The following is a 23,092-nucleotide window of genomic DNA, read 5'->3' as shown; positions in this document are numbered from 1 at the left end:
AAATAATGTTGATGAAAGTCCAAACATCTGACAAAAACCAGGAGATGCCGGGCACAGAGAAGAGAGTGTGCACAAAAGCAGGGGCATAACTAAGGGATTCAGGGCCCCATAGCTTACTTCTGTATGGGGCCCCTCTTCCACCTTAACATATAAATATTTGTACAAATACATGAGTTACAATCACACATAGTATATACACACACCTTATATACATACAAACAGCATATATACACATACATACAGTTCCATATATACCCATGCATCAGATATGCACACACATATACACACCAATCCAGTGGTTGCTCTTGTCTACATGGAACATCTACAGAAGCAACGCATCAAACGGGGTTTCCAATTTCACACAATGGCCGATTTCTAAACCGCTGATAAGTGTGAGCCAGGACCTTAACCAGAAGTACAAAAACCATTGTCATACAAAAAGAGAATCCCATAATCCCATGACCACCATAGTGGTATTAAAGATTAAATGGATCCACCATTTGTATATATGTATATATGGCCACAAGCTTGTGCTCACCGTACCATACCATGGCGCAAAAAAGAAGATAGAGCCTGCTCACTCCTCTTTGGTGCACCTGCCGTGTGCTCGCCTGGCTACGGCCGAGCAAATGATAATGTGGATGCAGCATACAAGCATGCAGGCATATACCATTAGCATTAAAGTATTACTGAACTAGGGGTAATACTTTCTCACCTGTCTCCAGTATATGAGGTAATACTTACTCCCTGTCCCCAGTATATGAGGTAATACCTACTCCCTGTCCCCAGTATATGAGGTAATACTTACTCCCTATCCCCAGTGTATGAGGTAAAACTTACTCCCTATCCCCAGTATATGAGGTAATACTTACTCCCTATCCCCAGTATATGAGGTAAAACTTACTCCTTGTCCCCAGTATATGAGGTAATACTTACTCCCTATCCCCAGTGTATGAGGTAAAACTTACTCCCTATCCCCAGTATATGAGGTGAAACTTACTCCCTATCCCCAGTATAGGAGGTAATACTTACTCCCTGTCCCCAGTATATGAGGTAATACTTACTCCCTGTCCCCTGTATATGAGATAATACTTACTTCCTGTCCCTAGTATGTGAAGTAATACTTGCTCCCTGTCCCCAGTATATGAGGTAATACTTACTCCCTGTCCCCAGTATAGAAAGTAATATTTACTCCCTGTCCCCAGTATATGAAGCAGGGGCGTTGCTAGGGTCATAAAAAACCTGGGGCACAGGCCCAAAGTTGCATGTTTCAAATTCTATGTAGCATCCACTGATACAGAATACCCCCACATGCTTTTGCTGCATAAAATAACAATTCTTATCATATACAGCTATAGAAAAAACTCCCCGTCTCTTGTATCCAGTCATTGTGGCCCCAAAACTTAAAAGGGTATTCTCTAGTATTTATAACATATGCAGAATATATGTAATTAATACATGATAGTTTGGGCTCCTCCTCTGGGACCCATAGCCCCAGCCAGACAGAAAGCAGAATTTCGACCCACTTTAACCCCATAGCGCAATAAGACGTACCTGTACGTTTTATTGCGCATGGGGTAGTATGAAGAGGGTTCACGGGCTGAGCCCTCTTCATACACGCCGGGTGCTTGCTTCACAATGAAGCAAGCACCCGTCGCTAACACCCGCGATCGGTGCTTGTACCGATCGCGGGTGTTAACCCTTTCATTGCCGCCGGCAAAGCTGCCGGCGGCATTAACGAGCCGGCGGCGCGTGGGCGCCGCCATCTTGGCTCCGATCGCCGCTCCCCGTGACGTCATCGGGGAGTGGCGATCCGTTGCCATGACAGCCTCGGATCACTGTGTGATCCGAGGCTATCATGTTTTAGGCCATCTATTACAATGTGCGATCTGCACATTGTAATAGATGGTGTGCAAAATCCCTATATACTGCCATACTGTAGTATGGCAGTATATGGTAGGATCAATCAGACAACCTAGGGTTAAAGTACCCTAGGGAGTCTGAAAAATAGTAAAAATTTTTTATAAAAAAAAATTAAAAATAAAAAATTATATTAAAAAAACCTAAAAATTCAAATCACCCCCCTTTCCCTAGAACTGATATAAATATAAGTAAACAGTAAAAATCATAAACACATTAGGTATCAGCGTGTCCGAAAATGCCCGATCTATCAAAATATAAGAATGTTTTTTTACTGCGTTTAACCCCGTAACGGAAAATAGTGCCCAAAGTCGCAAATGAAATTTTTTTGCCATTTTGAAAAATATAAAAAAATCAATAAAAAGTGATCAAAAGGTCGTACAATTCTAAAAATAAAAGCATTAAAAACGTCATCAAAAGTCGCAAAAAATGACACCACCCACAGCTCCATACACCAAAGTATGAAAAAGTTATTAGCGCAAGAAGACGGCAAAATGAAGAATTTTTTTTTTGTACAGGAGGTTTTAATTTTTGTAAATGTATGAAAACATTATACAACCTATACAAATTTGGTATCCATGTGATCGTATTGACCCAATGAATAAATTAGACATGTCATTTGGAGCGCACAGTGAAAGACGTAACATCTACGCCCGCAAGAAAACGGCGCAAATGCGTTTTTTCACCATTTTCACTGCATTCAGAATTTTTTTCCAGCTTCCCAGTATATGGCATAGACAATTAAATGCCATCACTATGAAGTGCAATTTGTTACGCAGAAAACAAGCCATCACACAGCTCTCTACATGGAAAAATAAAAAAGTTATAGATTTTTGAAGGTGGGGTGTGAAAAATAAAGACGCAAAAACGAAAAAGGGCCTGGTCCTTAAGGGGTTAAGGTACCTCCTCCAGGAGACGTGATGTAGTGACTTTACCTCCCCCTGCAGAGCTCTCAGCCCCATTGTGCAGCGTTGTAGGGTCTGTAGTGGAGCAAGGAGCTGATCTCTGAATTTTCCATGCCGTGAACTGGGAAGCGGGAGAAACATTTCAAATGCAGTGTTAGGTTGTTAGGTTTTAATAAACTTAACTGCATCCGGTGTAATTTTTTGCAGGAGGTGATGACATATGCATTGATACCATTTGTGGGACTGTACGACCTTTTCATCACTTTTTATTGAATTTCTACGAGTTGCAAATACATGTTTTTTTTTTGGGATGCGGCAATACCTGACATGTATGTGATTTTTACTGTATCTTTATATCCGTTCTTGGGAAAGGGGGCCGACTAGAACTTATTTGTTTAAAAAAAAATTGTTTTTAGACTACTTTAACCTTAGTTGGTCTTGCTGATCTTATCATAGACTGCTATACTACAGTATGGCAGTATATGGCATTTTTGAACAGTTTCACTGGTACATTGTAACAGATCTGCACGAATGACAAATTCTCAGATCTAATAAAGACCTGAGGCTGTCATGGAGATGATCACAGCCAAGATTGTGGCGCATGTCACAGCTTAACCGGTGGCATGTAAAGGGTAATGCTCACAATAGGGGCCAGCATTGATTGATTGATGGGTGTTTGCTGCAATATACACCTGCATGTTAGTGGCATGACGCTCGCTGTACACAGCAGGCATATGTACTTGAACCCACTGAAAGTAATGGGGCTGTGACTTGATGGTGATTGAAAAAAGAATGAAGCTCACAGTAACATTACACATGGTGTACACAAGGCCTTATACACCCTAGATACAAGTTCACTCATAAATATATATACATACACTACAGTATATTCATAGACTACATTATGAGAATCCTCTTATAAGCCACTTACTGTGGTAGCTCCTCTGCTGTGTGGTGCAGCAGGATGAGCTGAGGTAATGGCTGCTGCCTCCTCCCTCACCCTCAGGATCCACACAGGAGCCTGCACACACATAGACCGGGCTTGTGTGAGGAGATGCTGGGTGAAGGAGATGTGATAGCCTGTGGAAGGGGTATAGGAGGCTGTAGGAGAAGGCTCCTGTGCTGTGGTGGTGACAGGCCCTGTTTCCCCTCACTGCCCCTACTATAAGCCTGAAGCAGGAGTCGGGCTGGGGGCGGGGCTTCTCTCTGCTCTGGCTGCTGTGTCCACCAAGCGTCGCCCCTGATATGAGGTAATACTTACTCCCTGTGTGTAGTATATGAGGTAATACTTATCCCTGTCTCCAGTATATGAGGTAATACTTACTCCCTGTGTGTAGTGTATGAGGTAATACTTACTCCCTGTGTGTAGTGTATGAGGTAATACTTACTCCCTGTCCCCAGTTTATGAGGTAATACTTACTCCCTGTCCCCAGTTTATGAGGTAATACTTACTCCCTGTCCCCAGTTTATGAGGTAATACTTACTCCCTGTCCCCAGTTTATGAGGTAATACTCCCTGTCTCCAGTATATGAGGTGTTAAAGATATTACACTGGACTCAGACGCCATCTTACGTATTGTCGGACATTTTAAAGATTCAGTATTCATTTCATATAACTTTGTATAGTGATAACAGTTTGGGTGTTTCCCTCTGCACACAAAGGCTTAGTGCTCGCTTGCACCACCTAGTGGAAGGTATCCAGGTGGACATCTGGACATTTGGTTTATGTGAAGTTTCAGTATTTGCATGTAGCCAATAGTATTAGACTCCTTTGTGTGCTTACATCCAATAGTGTTACATTTCCTGGGTGAGAACACCCAATTATAGTTGCTGCTTTCCTAATTACACGCCTTATGTAAAGTGCCTTATGGTTTTCTATAAATGTCCGTCCCACAATAAAGTAGCAGTCTTGTTGCTAACTTCCTGCAAGGACAGGTCTTGTCTTTTCATTCAAGTTAGTCAATTCCAGCGCTGGACACAGACTCATTTAATTTGAAAGTCACCTTACAATGATTAGGGGTTTGAGCCCCAGATATCAATCTATAAGAAGTGGCGTCCCTGGGTGGGCATACTTTTATGGGCATCTAGCCATCGAGGTGACCTCCGCAAGAGTCCAGGCGGCCAGTGACCAGAACTGACAATGAGCGCTCGTCGGGGTAAGTCAAGTCTATTTTTGTCTACCTTGACTGTAGTTCTGTTTCACTGGCTGAAAGGGACTGGGTAAGGTCATCTCCTTGTGTGATATTATGCACTTTGCCTTATATGTCCATATATAATAGTATGTTCACTTTATGTGATAAAGGATCTCTTGTAAGGTGATTGATTGACAGAGACTGGACGTGACAATGTATGTTGTAGAAAAAGGTCTGCAGTGCCCTCTTGTGGATTGTTGAGAGAGTTCAGAAAGTTTGTGATGGTGGAGATTTTCGTTTATGTAAGCGCGGATAGAATCTGGAAGTTTGCAGAGACAAATTCTGGCCAAATTTACGTATCGTTCCTTCGGGATTGATGCGGCCCTGTGATGCGGAAAATACAGTAGAGGCAGGAAGGACACTGAGAATTTTACAGTTGAGCGTAATCTCCTTGATTTCTGAAGTATTGTGTGAAGATCTCTAATTTGTACTTACTGATAGTTAGCGGGGTAGTCTGGAGCTGTATGTACGGAGGATATCTATAGCCTTCGAACAAAATCAGGTATTCCACAGATTCCACAAAATGGGTAGTGAGCAAAGTAAGACTGTAGCTGGACACTGCAGACCTAAAAAGACGACTGACATAGTGTCACACAGGAAAGGTAAAGAGTGGGTAAAAGGAAGTTATGAGGTATTGAAGTTTTTGGGTATGTTAGATGATTCCCTGAGTGTGCAGAGGAGGGAGACAGCACTTGATGTAAGTGGTGGCTGGCTCAAAGACAAAAAGTGGCACACCCAGGCAGAAGGTTGTTTTGATGTAAGTAGAGAGTTGATGACAAGTGGATGGGGTTGATTACTGGAGACTTAGACCAGTGACTACAGACGGACCAGGACAGAGGGACAGGAATCCTAGAGAGTGCTCATTAAAAAAAAAAAAAAAAAAATCATTTGGAATGCAGACCAGCACCCTCTTAGACTCCACCCCCGTATCTGAGGGGTTAGAGAAGATGACACGTCCTACCATTTTTCAGTGGCGGCCATCTTAAGACAGTATATTGTTTTCAAGTCCCTGAAAGTTAATTGCCTATGACTCTATACTGTAGGCTGGTTGTAGGATAGCAGCTGAGTCACCCTTGAGGTGTCCTGGCGGATGTTTGAAATAAATGCCGGCAGGTGAATATTTTCATCAATTTCAAACATTTGCTAAGAGTCTTGAGTGTGCAACGCTGTTTGTTTATTTTGTTTATTTTATTTTAAAACTTATTTGATCTTGACAATTGCAGAAAAATTACTAGAAAAAGTGTTGCAATGTCTCTGGTACCTGCTTTCTGGAGTTGAAAGAGTTAATCAGGGGGAGATCTCTGTGCAGCTGTGCAGCTGGGCTTTGTCTTATCTATGTCTGTGAGAAGTGGCCTTGAAGCACACAGAAAGCATCTGTGTTGAGTGGGGGAGACAGAGCTGACAATCTAAAAGACTTAAAGGAATTTGCTTGTGATAAGAATACAAAGAGACACACTCTAGGAAACCTAGACGGCCCCAACAAGGCGGGACAAGGGGGGTGGTAATGGACAAGGATGTCAGCAAGAACAGTCCCCCTCTTCTGAAAGCCCCCCCAAATAGAGTTAGTGCCTTTCATTGTAGAACTCTTCCCTGTTGGCAAATGTTTTCCTCTCTGTGCCCCTACATGAGGATTGCCAGTACCTATTTGCCTTTACCAGTGTAGTATTCCAGTATACCTGATGCAGATTCCCACAAGGGGGGTAAAACTCCCCCAGCCAGTACTCCATACTACACGGCCCTATAGGGAGTAGACTGGCAGACTAGCCCCTTACTGGATGTTCTCCTTTTCAGTATGCGGATGACCTACTGTTTTTGTTTGCCAGAATGCATTTATTGACCTTATGTGTTTTCTGTTCCAGAAGGTTTGTAAAGTTTCCTGAGACAAACTCCAGTACCGCCAGGAGAAGGTGGTCTTCCTAGGCCACTGCTCCTCAGCCACAAACTTATGTTTTATTTTGCATTGAGTATCTAGGCCACGCCACAGGTGTCTAGTCCAGGAACGTGGTGGCCTCCCCAGTGGCCCATTATTAGGCCCGGTTAGACTCAGTTGTGAGGGGGGCCCCTCATGTGTCAGTAGCTGCAGCCAGCAATCTGCTCAGCAAGGTCAGTGAGTTGATCCCAGACCCTAGATCACTCAGTTACAGTGCAAACCCCACATGACTTGCACAGTGCCCTCACCCAAGTACAGCCCAAGCATCTGAGCAAAGGCCAGACAGCTCAGACTCCAGTGTGCACTCCTGATGCCCCAGGACACACTGATAAGGTGCACAGCTCTGAATCCTTCATTCTATCGCCAGTCTTCCAGGATTCAGAGAGGGGGGAGAGAAGGGTGATTAACACAGATGTTGAGTTTTTTCTCATAGATGGCTCCAGGTCTGCAGGAGAAGACAGACGGTTCTACACTGGATATACAGTGGTCAGTGGCGCACATGAGGTAGTACAAGCAGAACCACTCCCTACACACAGGTCAGCACAGGAGGTGAAGTGACGGCACTCAGGGAAGTGCTACAGCTGGTGGAAGGTAAAAGGGCAAACATCTATACTCAAGGTATAGTTCTGGGGTCTAAACAAGACTATGAACCCATATGGAAGGCTAGAGATTTCCTCACCTCTGCAGGGACCACCGTTAAGCATGGCACGCTGGTTATAGAGCTCATGGATGCTCTCTTACTTCCACAAGAGGTGAGGATAGTAAAAGTAAAAGCACACACAATTTGGTAACTCCACAAGCCAAGGGCAAGTATGTGGCTGACAGGATGGCGAAGGCAGCTGCACAGATGGAGCCCGGAGACTGTCCTGAAGTCTCAGCTGTGAGTTCTGAGCTAAAAGTTTGATCCACAGGTGTTCCAGTCCCTGGTGGCCCGAGAGTCCTCAGAAGTGAAGGCAGTGTGGAGAAAAGCTGGAGCCCAGATGCCTATGGGACCTGGATGCTGGGAGAGAGGGTGTGCCTGCCAAGAGCCCTGCACCCGACAGTAAGTCGAGTAGCCTGCGGAAACATACACATCCAAAATGGCCATGCTAGTGCTCATAAACCATAAGTGGTTTACCCCGGGCATTACTACCCCTGTCACTAGACTAGTGAAAGCCTGTATAGTCTGTGCCCGCCACAACCCGGGTAAGGTGGTAAAGACCCCACAGAATGTGACACCCAAGCCGCTGTATCCCTTCCAAAGACAGCAGATGGATTTTATCCAGCTACCAAAAGTGGCACGTAGGAATACGTGCTTGTGTGCATTGATCTCTTTCCAGGGTGGCCAGAAGCTTCTCCCATGACCAAGGCTACTGCCAGAGCTGCAGCCAAGAAGTTGGTGAGTGAGATTTTTCTGCAGGTTTGGACTTCCAGAGACCATAGAGTCCAGTTGCAGAACCCACTTCACTGGACAGGTAAAAACCTAAAGCCTTGTCCCTCCTGGGTGTAGAACAGGTCCTGCACACCCCTTCCCGAATTAGTTGTGGGTTTGAGAGAATAAATGCCACTCTTAAGTTAGAGATCCGGGAGGCCATGGAAGTAACAGGGAAACCATGGTGTGAGTGCTTTCCTGCTGCCCACCATACAGTTAGGAACACCCCCAACAGAAAGATGGGATTGTCCCCTTTGAAGTATTTTTATTTTTTGGCTGTGCACCCAGACTAGGCCCCTACTAGGAAACCAAGTGGAACATGCCATACAGTTGAGCCAGGCCTTGGAAAAGGTCCGCAAAAATGTTTCTGATTACTTTTTCAGATCCAGACAGAGACCTCAGGATGCATAACCTGAAGCCCGGAGACTACATGGTGGTAAAGAGACACCAGAGAGAGAGTCTGGAGCCTCGCTAAGATGGTCCTTTCCAAGTCCTGCTGACCAGTGCCACGACTGTGAAGCTAGAGGGAAGTCAGCATGCTTCCACGCTTTCTATTCCACGCTCACTTATTCTTCTTGCTAGCTGGTCTCTTCTGAGTGACTGTATGCTCAGGGACACCCCAACCATGACTATCACTGTATCTATAGGGGTGACCAGGATGCCCCCAGGGTAGGAGACTTTACCCACGGTTGGTGCAACAAGACAATGACCTTCTATAACACTGACAGCACAGGTAACCCTGTATTAGCAGTGTCTGATGTGTACTGGATTTGTGGGGATAGGAGAGTCAGGTCAGGCCTAGAGGCTGGGAAGGTGAGTGTACGGTGATAAGATTTGTACATTCCTTTCTCGTGATCCCCAGGTATAAGTTTGATCGGACACATAAAGTAAAGGTGGAGAATCCCAAAGGATTCTCGAGGTCTGAGAGGAGCACCTAGATGACAACGTTTATATAGATACAGTGGGAGCACCAAGGGGGGTCCCAGATGAGTACAAGGCCCACAATCAGATATGGGCAGGTCTAGAGTCCATTATTCCCCAGAGAGCTATGAGTAAAGATGTTGGTTGGGTTAACTGGTTTTATTGTAATCAACAGAGATTTGTGATTGTAACCGAGATGCTTCCCAGAACCCCATGGCTTTGGACATGATCCTTGCTGAGAAGGGAGGAGTCTGTAAGATGGTGGGAGTGGCTTGTCGCATGTACATCCAGGATGACATCGCCCCCTATGGATCCATTACCCATGCACTTGAAGAGAATGAAGGACTGTCCAGGGAACTCAAGAGAAACTCTGGGGTGGACACTTTGTCCTTCACTTTGTGGGTGGGGGATTGGAAGGGTTTCCTTTAAGTGGGGGTGATATTGGGGATTGTGATTTTGCTCTCGTCACTTATTGCGTGTTGTGTGGTCCCCCTCATCAAGTCCACCATGTCCCAGATGGCCGTCCAGGTGGTAAGAACCAGGACAGGAGAAGTGCCCGGAGCGGAGGATACCGTCTTGTTGAAGAACCAGCCTGTTAATAAACCTATGAACTATGGAAACACAATTATGTAATTTGAGTATGCAGGCCTGTAACCCCCGAGTGACTGGCCTCCAGGGGATCTGGTGAAGAGTTAACAAGTCCAGCAGGTAAGGGCTTAGCCTACCTGTGGGTACCTGGAGTTTGAGGAGGTCACTCTGGACAACAGTTACAGGCCATGCAAAGCTCAAAAGGGGGGAATTGTTAAAGATATTACACTGGACTCAGACGCCATCTTACGTATTGTCGGACATTTTAAAGATTCAGTATTCATTTCATATAACTTTGTATAGTGATAACACTTTGGGTGTTTCCCTCTGCACACAAAGGCTTAGTGCTCGCTTGCACCACCTAGTGGAAGGTATCCAGGTGGACATCTGGACATTTGGTTTATGTGAAGTTTCAGTATTTGCATGTAGCCAATAGTATTAGACTCCTTTGTGTGCTTACATCCAATAGTGTTACATTTCCTGGGTGAGAACACCCAATTATAGTTGCTGCTTTCCTAATTACACGCCTTATGTAAAGTGCCTTATGGTTTTCTATAAATGTCCGTCCCACAATAAAGTAGCAGTCTTGTTGCTAACTTCCTGCAAGGACAGGTCTTGTCTTTTCATTCCAGTTAGTCAATTCCAGCGCTGGACACAGACTCATTTAATTTGAAAGTCACCTTACAATGATTAGGGGTTTGAGCCCCAGATATAAATCTATAAGAGAGGTAATACTTACTCCCTGTGCCCAGTATATGAGGTAATACTTACTCCCTGTGCCCAGTATATGAGGTAATGCTTAGTGCCTGTCCCCCGTATATGAGGTGATACTTACTCCCTCTCCCCAGTATATGAGGTAATGCTTAATGCCTGTCCCCCGTATATGAGGTAATACTTACTCCCTCTCCCCAGTATATGAGGTAATGCTTAGTGCCTGTCCCCCGTATATGAGGTAATACTTACTCCCTGTGCCCAGTATATGAGGTGATACTTACTCCCTATCCCCAGTATATGAGGTAACACTTACTCCCTGTGCCCAGTATATGAGGTAATACTTACTCCCTGTCCCCTGTATGTGAGGTAATACTTACTGCCTGTCCCCTGTATATGAGGTAATACTTACTCCCTGTCTCCAGTATATGAGGTAATACTTACTCCCTGTGCCCAGTATATGAGGTAATACTTACTCCCTGTCTCCAGTATATGAGGTAATACTTACTCCCTGTCTCCAGTATGTGAGGTAATACTTACTCCCTGTCTCCAGTAAATGAGGTGATACTTACTCCCCATCCCCAGTATGTGAGGTAAAACTTACTCCCTGTGCCCAGTATATGAGGTAATACTTACTCCCTGTGCCCAGTATATGAGGTGATACTTACTCCCTATCCCCAGTATATGAGGTAACACTTACTCCCTGTGCCCAGTATATGAGGTAATACTTACTCCCTGTCCCCTGTATGTGAGGTAATACTTACTGCCTGTCCCCTGTATATGAGGTAATACTTACTCCCTGTCTCCAGTATATGAGGTAATACTTACTCCCTGTCTCCAGTATATGAGGTAATACTTACTCCCTGTCTCCAGTAAATGAGGTGATACTTACTCCCCATCCCCAGTATGTGAGGTAATACTTACTCCCTGTGCCCAGTATATGAGGTGATACTTACTCCCTATCCCCAGTATGTGAGGTAATACTTACTCCCTGTGCCCAGTATATGAGGTAATACTTACTCCCCGTGTCCAGTATATGAGGTAATACTTACTCCCTGTGACCAGTATATGAGGTGATACTTACTCCCCGTGCCCAGTATATGAGGTAATACTTACTCCCTGTGCCCAGTATATGAGGTAATACTTACTCCCTGTCCCCAGTATATGAGGTAATAATTACTCCCTGTGCCCAGTGAATGAGGTAATACTTACTCCCCGTGTCCAGTATATGAGGTAATACTTACTCCCCGTGTCCAGTATATGAGGTAATACTTACTCCCTGTGCCCAGTATATAAGGTAATACTTACTCCCTGTGCCCAGTGAATGAGGTAATACTTACTCCCTGTGCCCAGTATATGAGGTAATACTTACTCCCTGTGCCCAGTGAATGAGGTAATGCTTACTCCTGTGCCCAGTGAATGAGGTAATGCTTACTCCTGTGCCCAGTGAATGAGGTAATACTTACTCCCTTTCTGCAGTATGTGAGGTAATACTTATATTGACATATGTACTGTATGCGAATACACCCGCATGAATTTGTATTGTGTATATATGAATATTTATGGATATTTTCATACATGTAAGGTTGCTGTCACATGGTGCATTTTTGTTCCTTTTTTAAACGGATTCAAAACGCATGTGCTTTTGTATGTTAACCATGCATTTGGCTGGTTTTATCTTCATTTCTAGAAAAAATGCATTGCATTGTCTTTATGTGAGCCTGGGCAGCATTGTAACAACTACTCATATTTGCAGCCCCATCAAAAGAACAACCATATATACAGTATTTACTGTTACTGTGCCATGCCTGTAGTGATGCTGGTAGATGGGAAGTTTTTGTTTTCCTCGGACTGCACGCGATCGTGTGCTGACGACTTCAGTCATAGTCCTGCAGCAGTCTCATCTTGCTCTGTCCTCCTCCTCCTCTACTGTTGAGGTTGAGAAGGAGAGACAGTGACAAAATCTGCTTTACTCACTATTGTCTTTTTCTGTCTATACTGAAGTCTATATTGGTGCTCTACTGCTCACCTGACTGCACTTCTCCTCTGATGTTCTCCAGCCAGGAATAAAATGTATAGAGTGTGGGAAAAAACACAGTCAATTATACCACATGTATTATCACCTTAGTTGTACATGAACATCTTTTTTAAAAACAAAATGCTATTGTGTCATCATATTCTTAAAGAGAACCCGTCATGCAAAATAACCCTCCTAAACTAAATATATTTTCATAAACTGCCATTAGAGAGCATTGCCTCTATCCCTTTATTGTCCCTCTACATGCCTGTAAACCTAAGCAATGAGGTCCTAAAGCTGTATGCAAATGACCTGTGAAATGTCCAATGAAGCATTAGCATATTCAAGCTGTCCACTCTATTCATGAGTGGGAGGCACAACCACACCCCCAGTGTATGACTGACAGCCTGTGTAATGATATGAGGCTGTATAATGATGTGCTTCCTGGTGCTGGTGGCCACGCCCCCTGCAGCCTGTGTGTGCATGTGTGTGTGTATATAGGATACAACAGCACCAGGCAGCCATGTTACAGCAGAACATGTCAGATTCATGTGTAGCTCATGTCTGTGTCTCTCACCTGTATATTAGGAGGATGCAGCATGTCAGCAGAAACAGCGCACACACTAGCCATGCTTTACTATACATTACACACAGATATGAGCAGGGGGAGGAGAGGGGAGGGGTAACAGGGGTGACATCACTGCCTCTGACCATGTGACCAGCCTCATTTACATGATAAAAAATAGATGATTTTACAATGAATAATGTATGAAATAACTAGATAAAGGCTGGGATGGGATCCTTGTGAGCTGCTCCAACAGGTATAGGTGACAGGACTAGTGACACAGACCTGATGACAGGTGTCCTTTAAGGATACAACTTTTTTTCACTCTTTCAATAACTCCTTCATGACCAGCAGCAACATTCCTTCTATGCCTTCACCAGGAGTCTCAAGTAGTAGCTCAATATGTTGTACAATTTCCGTCTTTAGCCTCAAAAAAAGGTAGGAGGAAGCTCTTGTGTACGTCTTCTGGGAGAGGATGCCTGACACAATTTTATGCTGTCGGGATCTACCACACTCTCTGGATGACCTCATCTCCGTGTGTAACAAAGTGGACCTTAGGCTCCAAGAAAATGTTACTGAGAAACAAAGGTTCAGGCGTCTTAATTTCAAGGTGTCTCCCAAATTCCAGGCACCGGGTCATCAAAGAAAAACCTAAGTAGCCAGGATGTGCCAGACTCTCGCCAGAATAAAGAAAGAACCGCATGAAGAATCACCTGTGTCTGTATTATGTGGGTTCTGGGCACCAAGTGAAAACCTACCCTAATAGGAACTTAGGCAGTCAGGAGAGGTTGTCCTAGGTCCTCAGTGTTTCTATCCTTTGTAGAAAGCTGCAAATCAGTTCACTCTCTTAGGTGTCCCTGATTATTAGAGAAACCTTATCTATGCGTGGTTTCTGGAGCATCAGGAAACTTCATCTCTAGCTTGCTTCCAGCCAGGTAGGGAATGTCGCTAGTTTCTCTTTCTCATCCTGTATCCCTGGTGGGCATTGACAGTAATCCGTTACCATAGGGATCTATCTGGTACTGCACCCAATCCCTGGTAAGCGTGCTGCATCAAGAAGACATTGAACTTCTAGTGTTTCCCAAGACTATTAGGTTGCTCAAATTGGGGTTACTATGGTTAAAGAACCATGCTCCCCACCTCAATTGGGCCACAAAGGAAAAAGTATCAACAACTAAACCAGTCACTCTCTGCCTCTCTGAAACAAGGGAAGATATTCAGCAAGTCACAGAAGGAGAAGCTTCCACCCCATTGTCCTTGGGATTGTGCTAGTGACTTGCTTCCCAGCAAAACTTCTCCACGAGACACTATCATTACTGGAGACACAGGCCATGTCCGAGTACATTAAGGAACATCTCCAGTAGGGGTTTATTCAATCATCTTCCTCTCCAGAGGGTACATTATTATTATTCTTTGTGGAAAAGGAGGATGGGGGGGGGGGGGGGTCTCTGACCTTCATGAAATTACCATAAAAAATAAGTCCCCGTTACACTGATTTCTAAGCTTTTGAGAGAATCCATGGTGGCAGTTTTTTTTTTTTTTACTGTGATGGATTTACAAGGTGCCTATAATATCATCCGAATTAAACTAGGAGATGAATGGAAGACGACCTTCAACACTTGGAAAGGCCATTTTGAGTACTTGGTTCGGGATGTACAACTGACCTGTGGCAAAAGGCTTCCAGAGGCTACCCAAGCCTTCAATCAGCTTACACAAGGCTTCCTTTCAGCCCCTATTCTCAAACAGCCGAATTCAGCAATACCATTCTCCCCAGAAGTGAATGCCTCTTCTTTTGCCATAGGAGCAGTCCTCTCTCAACAATCGTTCTCTGCGAAAACACATCCCTGTGGATATTTCTCAAAAAATTATCTACAGCAGAGAAAAATTATGGATAAAGAGCTACCCATCATTAAACTGGCATTGGAGGAATGGAGAAATCAGTTGGAAGGAGCCTCACATCCAGTCAGTGTACAAATAACATTGATGTAGAATTGATAGACTTGTGTTCCCTTACATTCCTTCTGCACCCCATCCCATCACTTGGTTTAACTTAATAGACATATGCATTTTTATTTTTTACATTTTTAGTAAGTTGCAAAGTATATACAACAAAAATCAGAATTTGAGCAAAAATGTGCGTACATGAAATACATATCCACTCTAAGGTGCACAGAGTGAAACAACGAAATATAACATATTCCTCATCAAAACATCAAGAAAAACCAAACACTAGTCTGATACAGGGAAAGCGAGGTCACTTCTGGAGGGACAAGACACAAAGAGACAAACAACAGATAATAGGAAAGTCGAACTGAACCAGGTAAAATCTAAGATGGTGTTAAGTCACAGAATCGTATAATGAGAGAATGGTTGAATAAACATAGCTGAGGTTGGATACACAGAATAACAAAGATTTAGCAAAAGCAAAGACAAAGAATAGGACTGCAATAATCGTCAATCTCTGTTGGAATTGGGCAGAATATAAAGGGAGTAATGGACACCGCCCCCAGCAACTCACTGGTTCAGCCGTTCAGCACTCAAGCCACAACTGCACACACAACAAACTCAAACTCACACCCAGCTTTCCCCATGGAAAAGATCCTGAAAGGGAGCTGTCAATCACAGGCAGTCCTGGGTGTAGTTTTCAATCAAGAAGCCTGAAACCTGATCCCATTCAGAGCAGTTCAGCAATTTCTGATAATAGTAATAGTTTAGTCCATAAATTAATCCTGGTGTTTTGCTAAGGTTAAAGAAAATTATAAAAAAAAACAAACCAGGGGCACTTAATCAACTTTTAAAATTATTTTATGCAAATTAATCAGAAGGGCACTGCACATTTCACTCTTGCCTTTGTTCCATTGGCACGTCCCCCCTCCCTCCGCCTGCTGGAATCTCATAACAGCAGAGGAAGTTTCAGCATACAGTGCACAAAGCTCTAAAGCCTCCTGAAATATAAGCCCAGTGCGGCGCTTGGTTCCTCCATCGTCATGTGCCATATTGTCAAAAGCTGCTTCTTTATCTAGTGAAAGTAAAACTGCCTGACTGTTCTAATCTGTAATTTTAGCTTACAGTGCCCGGGCAGGCTAGTACACGCCCCAGTAGCCTCTGCAGTTAATTTACATACTAATGAAATAACACTTTTAACAAGTTAGGTTCAAGGATTAGTAAATTACAGTAGATTTAGTAAATCTAGGTGTTAATCTTGGCTACTGTGGAGGTACAGTTACTCATCCTCTCATATCATGATCACTCAGGTGTCTCTCCCAAGGTGGATCCATTTAATCTTTAATACCACTATGGTGGTCATGGGATTCTCTTTTAGTATGATAATGGTTTTTGTCCTTCTGGCTAAAGTCCTGGCTCACACTTATCAGCGGTTTAGAAATCGGCCATTGTGTGAAATGGGAAACCACTTAGTTTGATGCGTTTCTCCTTTTAAAAGATGTCCCATGTAGACAAGAGCAACCACTGGATTGGTGTGTATATGTGATGTGTATATGATCTCCTGTATATGTGTGTGCATATGTGGTACATGGGTATATATGGAACTGTTTGTATGTGTGTATCTGATGTATGTATATAAAGGTGTGTACTGTATATACTATGTGTGATTGTAACTCATGTATGTGTACAAATATGTATATGTTAAGGTGAAAGAGGGGCCCCATACAGAAGCTTTTTTTTTTTTTTAAAAAACTTTTTATTTAACTTTTATTTGCATCAAAAAGGAAGAATTTTTACAAAAAGTTTCAAATCACAATATATACATTCTCATAACAAGCAAGATAAATATACATAAATATTACCTTTTCAAATACCCATAATCCCCAAAGTGTGGCACCATCTTTGTTCCATTCCCTATAGGTCCTTCCTATCAAGAGTTTGGCAAAGTGCTCAAATCCCTTTAAGAGGAGAGAATTTAAAGAGTACTACACTTATCTTCTTCACTTTTTCCTAAATAGAAGATAACACTAAAATCATGACATTTCCAGCACCTGGCCCTGAGTCCCTTAGTTATGCCCCTGCTTTTGTGCAAACAAAAACAAGATGATTACCCAAGCACCTGCCCACATCTCCAATCAGCAGAAGTCATTGTATGGATTGAAGTCCAACAATGAAGCTCCAAACTGGCCACACTTCTTACACTGTAAACAGTAACATCTCTTCTACACCTTGTGTCGTTTACTCTGGTGTTCAAATAATCGGGACTTACGACTAAAACATTTTCCACAATCAGAACATGAAAATGGCTTCTCCCCTGTGTGAATTACCCGATGTTTAATAAGACTTGATTTATCACTAAAACATTTTGCACATTCAGCACATGAAAATGGTTTCTCCCCTGTGTGGATTCTCTGATGTCGAGTAAGAGCTGCTAACTGAGTAAAACTTATTCCACATTCGGTACATGAAAAGGGCTTCTCCCCTGTGTGGATTCTCTCATGTCGAGTAAGAACCTCTTTGTATGTAAAACATTTTCCACATTCTGAACATGAAAATGGCTTCTCCCCTGTGTGAGATCTTTCATGCGCAACTAGAACGGATTTCCGAGTAAAGCACTTTCCACATTCAGTACATGAAAATGGCTTCTCCCCTGTATGAGTTTTCTGATGTTTGGAAAGACCAACTTTATCCACAAAACATTTTCCACATTCAGTACATGAAAATGGCTTCTCGCCTGTGTGAGTTCTCTTATGTTTAGAAAGATTTCCCTGATTCTTAAACCATTTTCCACATTCATTACATGGATATGGCTTCTCCCCTGTGTGAGTTCTCTGATGTACACAAAGATCTTTTTTTGCGTTAAAACATTTTCCACATTCTGCACATGAAAATGACTTCTCCCCTGTGTGAATTTTTTGGTGTTGATTAAGACCTGCTGACTGAACAAAACATTTTCCACATTCAGTACACGAATATGGCCTCTCTCCTGTGTGAGTTCTCCGATGTATATAAAGTGTTGCTTGGCATCGAAAACATTTTCCACATTCAGCACATGAATATGGCTTTTCCCCTGTGTGAATTGTCTGATGTCTAGAAAGATGTTTTATTGTGCTAAAACATTTTCCACATTCACTACATGAAATTGACTTCTCTGTGTGAATTGTCTGCTTCTCCCCTGATTTGTGACTTGTCTGATCACTTGATTTCTGGGTAAATCGCTTCTCACGTGAAAACTTCCTTTTATCTCCACGACTTCTCTCCTTTGTGGAAAGTTGTGATTGATTGTCTTCTACTTCACCACAAGGAGATGAGGGGGGACGTCTACGGGAACGTCCTTTACGTTTGCTTCCTGAAAATCAAGAAATCAATATTGGAATATTTCCTTTACAAGCAGAAGTGAAGCAACGTGTCAGTAACATACAGTCGGCTATGGATAAAAACTTGTATAATACATTGTCAGATAATCTGATGAGAATCCAACACCAAGTACTAAACAGAAGTCATCAAATCCTTAGAAACCGGATTCTTCTGCTTCCAAGACATAAGAGGATTGTGTAACCAGAGATTCCCATCTCACCCTAGAGCCTAACAGTCCTAGAAAATGGCTGAAATAAGTGGAGGAAGTCACGTTCAGCCACATATACAGGACACCTGTACTATAACATAACCACCATCCAGAGATAGTGAGATAGAATTTCAAGTTAATCTATTCCCATTCAGTTCTTCCATTTATAAACCTCCAGTCACTATATCTCCAGCCTCAAATGTCTGAGGAGAGGAAACATCCAATAATATCCCTCAGAGCCTCATAGTAACACAACATGTGGGTACAGACGGATGTGACTGGAGGAGGAGACCAGAGACAGATGAGCCGGTGTCTATGTCATCTCCATCTCCTCCCCTGGATGTGACCTCTCCCTGCAATGTATAAGGGAAGAATAACCCACAAGATACATGAAAGGCTCTTACCCTCCTCTGTCACTGATGAGGGGATTTCCTCTCCGCTCCTCCTTCCACCACAACTTTCCTGGAAAGATCCAACATGAGGGACATGAGAAAACAAGGAAATGTATCCAGAGATTCTCTTATATCCAGGTGTTCCGGATGTTCATCCATAACCCATTTTTCATAAAGGCGAGTTATATTTCTCTCAGCCATTTGGAATGTGATCACATATCTCTTTGTATAACACTTATATTCATGTCACTCATATTGTTCAGAAATATAAGAATTATTTATTCTGTCTGAAAAAAAAACACATATTCTGTGGGTCACTTCTACACAATTAGGTTTCAGATCCTTCCGTTTTTCATAGGAAATTAACCTGTGGTTACAAAGTCTCCTGGACTCGTAGGTCAGATGATACAGAATGATCTTGCAAAGAGGTCGAACAACCTCGGAGACGTATCTTTCAGAGTTCACGTTACCACATTGATCTTCCACTGTCAAAGCTGCAGTTTTGACTTCAGAACAATAGAATTTGTAACTCATATTTATACTTTGACCAGGGCTGGATTATAGGCGCGTCTCCCAGGGTGCGCACCTCGGGAGCCCCCACCCCTTTTCCATTAAAGGGGCCCTCACCAAATATGGGCGATTCAGGCGGTTGCATAACTGCCCAAATAACCCACAGGATGTGCAGTATGTGCAGTTTCGCTTGGCTGGGCAGTATCTGATAGATTTGAGTCTGTAGCAGAGTAAGGGAACAATAAATTCCCTGCTCTGCCATAGACAAACGGGCCCCGACAAGATTGCCGCAGGGTGCCACCATCTTGTCGGAGCCTAATTTTATGCAGACATTAGGAAGGAGGTCGGCGCGCATTGGGGGAACAGAGGAAGGTGAACAGAATTTTATTATTTTATCTAGCAATGTATATAGTTATAGGGGGGCTGTATATAGTTACAGCGCGGCCGTATATAGTTATAGGCGGCTGTGAATAATTATAGGGGAGCTGTATATAGTTATAGGAAGGCTGTATACAGGTGGCGAAACATCATATGTTACACAAGCTGGCAGGATGATAAAAAAGCCAGCCCACCTCAAGGATTATAACGAGAAAACATTTATTGGCTCGAACTACCACAGTGACCATTATCATCATCATCCATTGGCTCCTCAACCCACTGCTGCTGGAGAAGGTTAGTAAAAGCTTCATTACATAAATCTACATAGAATTTACAGGAATCGAAGCTTCATCTACCTGATGATCCCGTGGGACCTTCTGCTCTGGATCCTTTGGAGAATCTTGGGAATCTTCAGGACTGGGACATCTCTCTGGTGGATTTCTCTGACTGGATCCATCTATAGGAAATATACAGAGTGACTGATACATTGTCTATATGTGATGATGAGATGATGGAGGACCTCACACCTGCTCTGTCCTCTATAATCAGGAAGGTCTCCTCTTACCTGGTGATGTGAGGGGCTGGTGGTCCTCCATCATGATGTCCTTGTACTGGTCCTTGTGTCCTTCTATATACTCCCACTCCTCCATGGAGAAATAGACAGTGACGTCCTGACACCTTATAGGAACCTGACACCCACAATGACACAGTCATCACCCAGACACCTCCCTTGTGTTATTGTACAATGTCCCAGCATTCCCGGCAGCACTCACCTCTCCGCTCAGCAGCTCAGTGATCCTGGAGGTAAGTTCTAGGATCTTCTGCTCATGTATCAGTGAATGAGGTGGAGGCTCGGTGATGGGGCTCTGGGTCCATCCTCCTGACACACGGGGGGTCACACACTCACCAGACGACTTCTTCACTACTGTGTAATCCTGTGTATGGGGAGACACTGATCACTACATAGAACTTAATAATCTTACATCTTTAAAGTTTAATTCATAGAGATAAGCGTGATGTCCTGTGAGACTCTCACCTCCCCTGTTATCAAGGAGATGATCTCCAGGACGAGGTCAAGGATCCTGGCAGCCATCTTCTCTCTGTCCTTCTCCTTCCATGGTGGGCTCTTCTCCATCATGATGTCCTTGTACTGATCCTTGTGTCCTTCTATATACTCCCACTCCTCCATGGAGAAATAGACAGTGACGTCCTGACACCTTATAGGAACCTGACACCCACAATGACACAGTCATCACCCAGACACCTCCCTTGTGTTATTGTACAATGTCCCAGCATTCCCGGCAGCGCTCACCTCTCCGCTCAGCAGCTCAGTGATCCTGGAGGTAAGTTCTAGGATCTTCTGCTCATGTATCAGTGAATGAGGTGGAGGCTCGGTGATGGGGCTCTGGGTCCATCCTCCTGACACACGGGGGGTCACACACTCACCAGACGACTTCTTCACTACTGTGTAATCCTGTGTATGGGGAGACACTGATCACTACATAGATCCTAAGAATCCTTCACTTCTCCAGTCATTTCCCGCTGTTATTCCTAGAGATAAGAGCCGTGTCCTGGGAGACTCTCACCTCTCCGGTTATCAAGGAGATCATCTCCAGGGTGAGCTCCAGGATCCTTGTATGCATCTGGCCTCTATCATGGATCGTCATACTTTAATTATAAGTCGGTCTGTGAGACTTCTGTATCTAAAGAATCTGAGGGAAAACGAGGAGGACACAGGATAAATACAATTTGGAAGAACTTCTTACTATAGTCTTGCGTGGACTTATTCAATGTCAAAAAAAAATCTCCATTTCTGTAGTTGCACCATTCTTATACCCTCACAGTATCATCATGCTACCTCCCTGAAGCTGTGTAACACTTGATGCCTAAAGCTGTTCGCCTTTCTTTCGGTTTTCCAGGTCATTTGATGTTGACTGCATTTGTTGAGGGCCACTGGTGAGTGAGAAGTTTTACCACCAAGACTGTGTGATGACCGCCTACTGCTACAAGATATGCAAATATGTAAAAGTATTCCCACAGTAGCCAATATAGTAACAGTAATCACAACGTAGCAAAAAAAATTGCCCCACAGTAGGCAAAATAGTTAGACCTATGACAGAAGCTAATATACTGTAATAATTATGCCCCCATTCATCTGATATAATAACAGTGGCACCACATAGACAAAGCAATAACAGTGCCTCCACAGTAGCCAATATAGTAACCTTTGAATTAGAAAAGCAAGCACTTTTTTGTGGTCCACTAGCCAAAGGATCTTCATAAGATGAGGATCAGGGATAACTCAAACTGTTGGAAGTGCCATTCAGTAGAAGCAGATTTTTTCCATTTGGTTTGGTTATGTCCAGGGATCAGGACCTTTTGGGATGAAATTTTTAGAAGGATCTCATCAATTCTGCATATTGACCTAAGTCCCATTGTAGCCACTGCTATCTTTGGCCTTCTCGACCAGGAAATGGTGAAACAGAAATGTGGGAAACTGATTATTAAACTAATGAATATAGCTCTAGTTTGTATAGCTCAAAAATGGGGTTCTAAGTAACACCCACAAATGTAGACCACTGGTTTAATCCTTCCCTACAGATCAAAAACTATGAATGTATCTGGTCTATAAATAAGTCTGTGGGACCGAAAAAGAACGAAGTTTTGGGATGTGGGATTAACCCTTTCAGGACCTGGCCCTTTTTTGTTTTTTCATTTTCATTTTTTACTCCCCATGATCAAAAATCCATAACTTTTTTATTTTTCCATGTACAGAGCTGTGTCATGGCTTATTTTCTGCGTAACAAATTGCACTTCATAGAGATGGTATTGAATATTCCATGCCGTGTACTGGGAAGTGGGAAAAAAATTCCAAATGCAGTGAAATTGGTAAAAAAACGCATTTGTGCCGTCTTCTTGTGGGCTTGGATCTTACGTCTTTCACTGTGCGCCCCAAATGACATGTCTACTTTATTCTTTGGGTCTGTGCGATTACGGGGATACCAAATTTGTATAGGTTTTATAATGTTTTCATACATTTAAAAAATTTAAAACCTCCTGTACAAAATTTTTTTTGGGGATTTTGCCATCTTCTGGCGCTAATAACTTTTTTATACTTTGGTGTACTGAGCTGTGGGTGGTGTC

The 23,092-nt window shown here is 43.3% G+C and overlaps 3 protein-coding genes across 4 annotated transcripts in view; 1 reads left to right on the top strand and 2 right to left on the bottom strand.

Annotated features, from left to right (window-relative positions):
- Positions 1 to 23,092, top strand: part of LOC140119963 (uncharacterized) — a 1,020,783-nt gene that overhangs the window by 16,235 nt on the left and 981,456 nt on the right. The gene's annotated exons all lie outside the window — the stretch shown is intronic.
- LOC140119798 (uncharacterized) overlaps positions 1 to 23,092 on the bottom strand; it is a 66,667-nt gene that overhangs the window by 37,898 nt on the left and 5,677 nt on the right. Inside the window, exon 1 of one of the 2 annotated variants that reach the window (XM_072139191.1) lies at positions 3,757 to 3,998. The exons of the other annotated variant lie outside the window; for it this stretch is intronic. The gene's annotated coding sequence lies outside the window, so the exon portion shown is untranslated. Of the gene's footprint in view, positions 1 to 3,756; positions 3,999 to 23,092 lie in introns of those variants that run through there. 2 annotated transcript variants of the gene reach the window in all.
- LOC140119770 (uncharacterized) overlaps positions 16,880 to 23,092 on the bottom strand; it is a 43,458-nt gene continuing 37,245 nt past the window's right edge. The window contains exons 14-21 of the mRNA XM_072139121.1: positions 21,535 to 21,616; positions 21,261 to 21,422; positions 20,985 to 21,176; positions 20,722 to 20,883; positions 20,514 to 20,637; positions 20,305 to 20,405; positions 19,073 to 19,130; positions 16,880 to 18,452 (exon numbers count right to left, since the gene is read on the bottom strand). Coding sequence (XP_071995222.1) covers positions 17,326 to 18,452; positions 19,073 to 19,130; positions 20,305 to 20,405; positions 20,514 to 20,637; positions 20,722 to 20,883; positions 20,985 to 21,176; positions 21,261 to 21,422; positions 21,535 to 21,616 — 2,008 coding nt within the window. The 3' untranslated portion in view covers positions 16,880 to 17,325. The remainder of the gene's footprint in view (positions 18,453 to 19,072; positions 19,131 to 20,304; positions 20,406 to 20,513; positions 20,638 to 20,721; positions 20,884 to 20,984; positions 21,177 to 21,260; positions 21,423 to 21,534; positions 21,617 to 23,092) is intronic.

This window comes from Engystomops pustulosus, chromosome 2 (assembly GCF_040894005.1).
Source record: "Engystomops pustulosus chromosome 2, aEngPut4.maternal, whole genome shotgun sequence".
Taxonomy (NCBI): Eukaryota; Metazoa; Chordata; class Amphibia; order Anura; family Leptodactylidae; genus Engystomops; species Engystomops pustulosus.
Note: the sequence above shows the minus strand (reverse complement) of the source record. Positions and strands in the feature narration are given on the sequence as shown.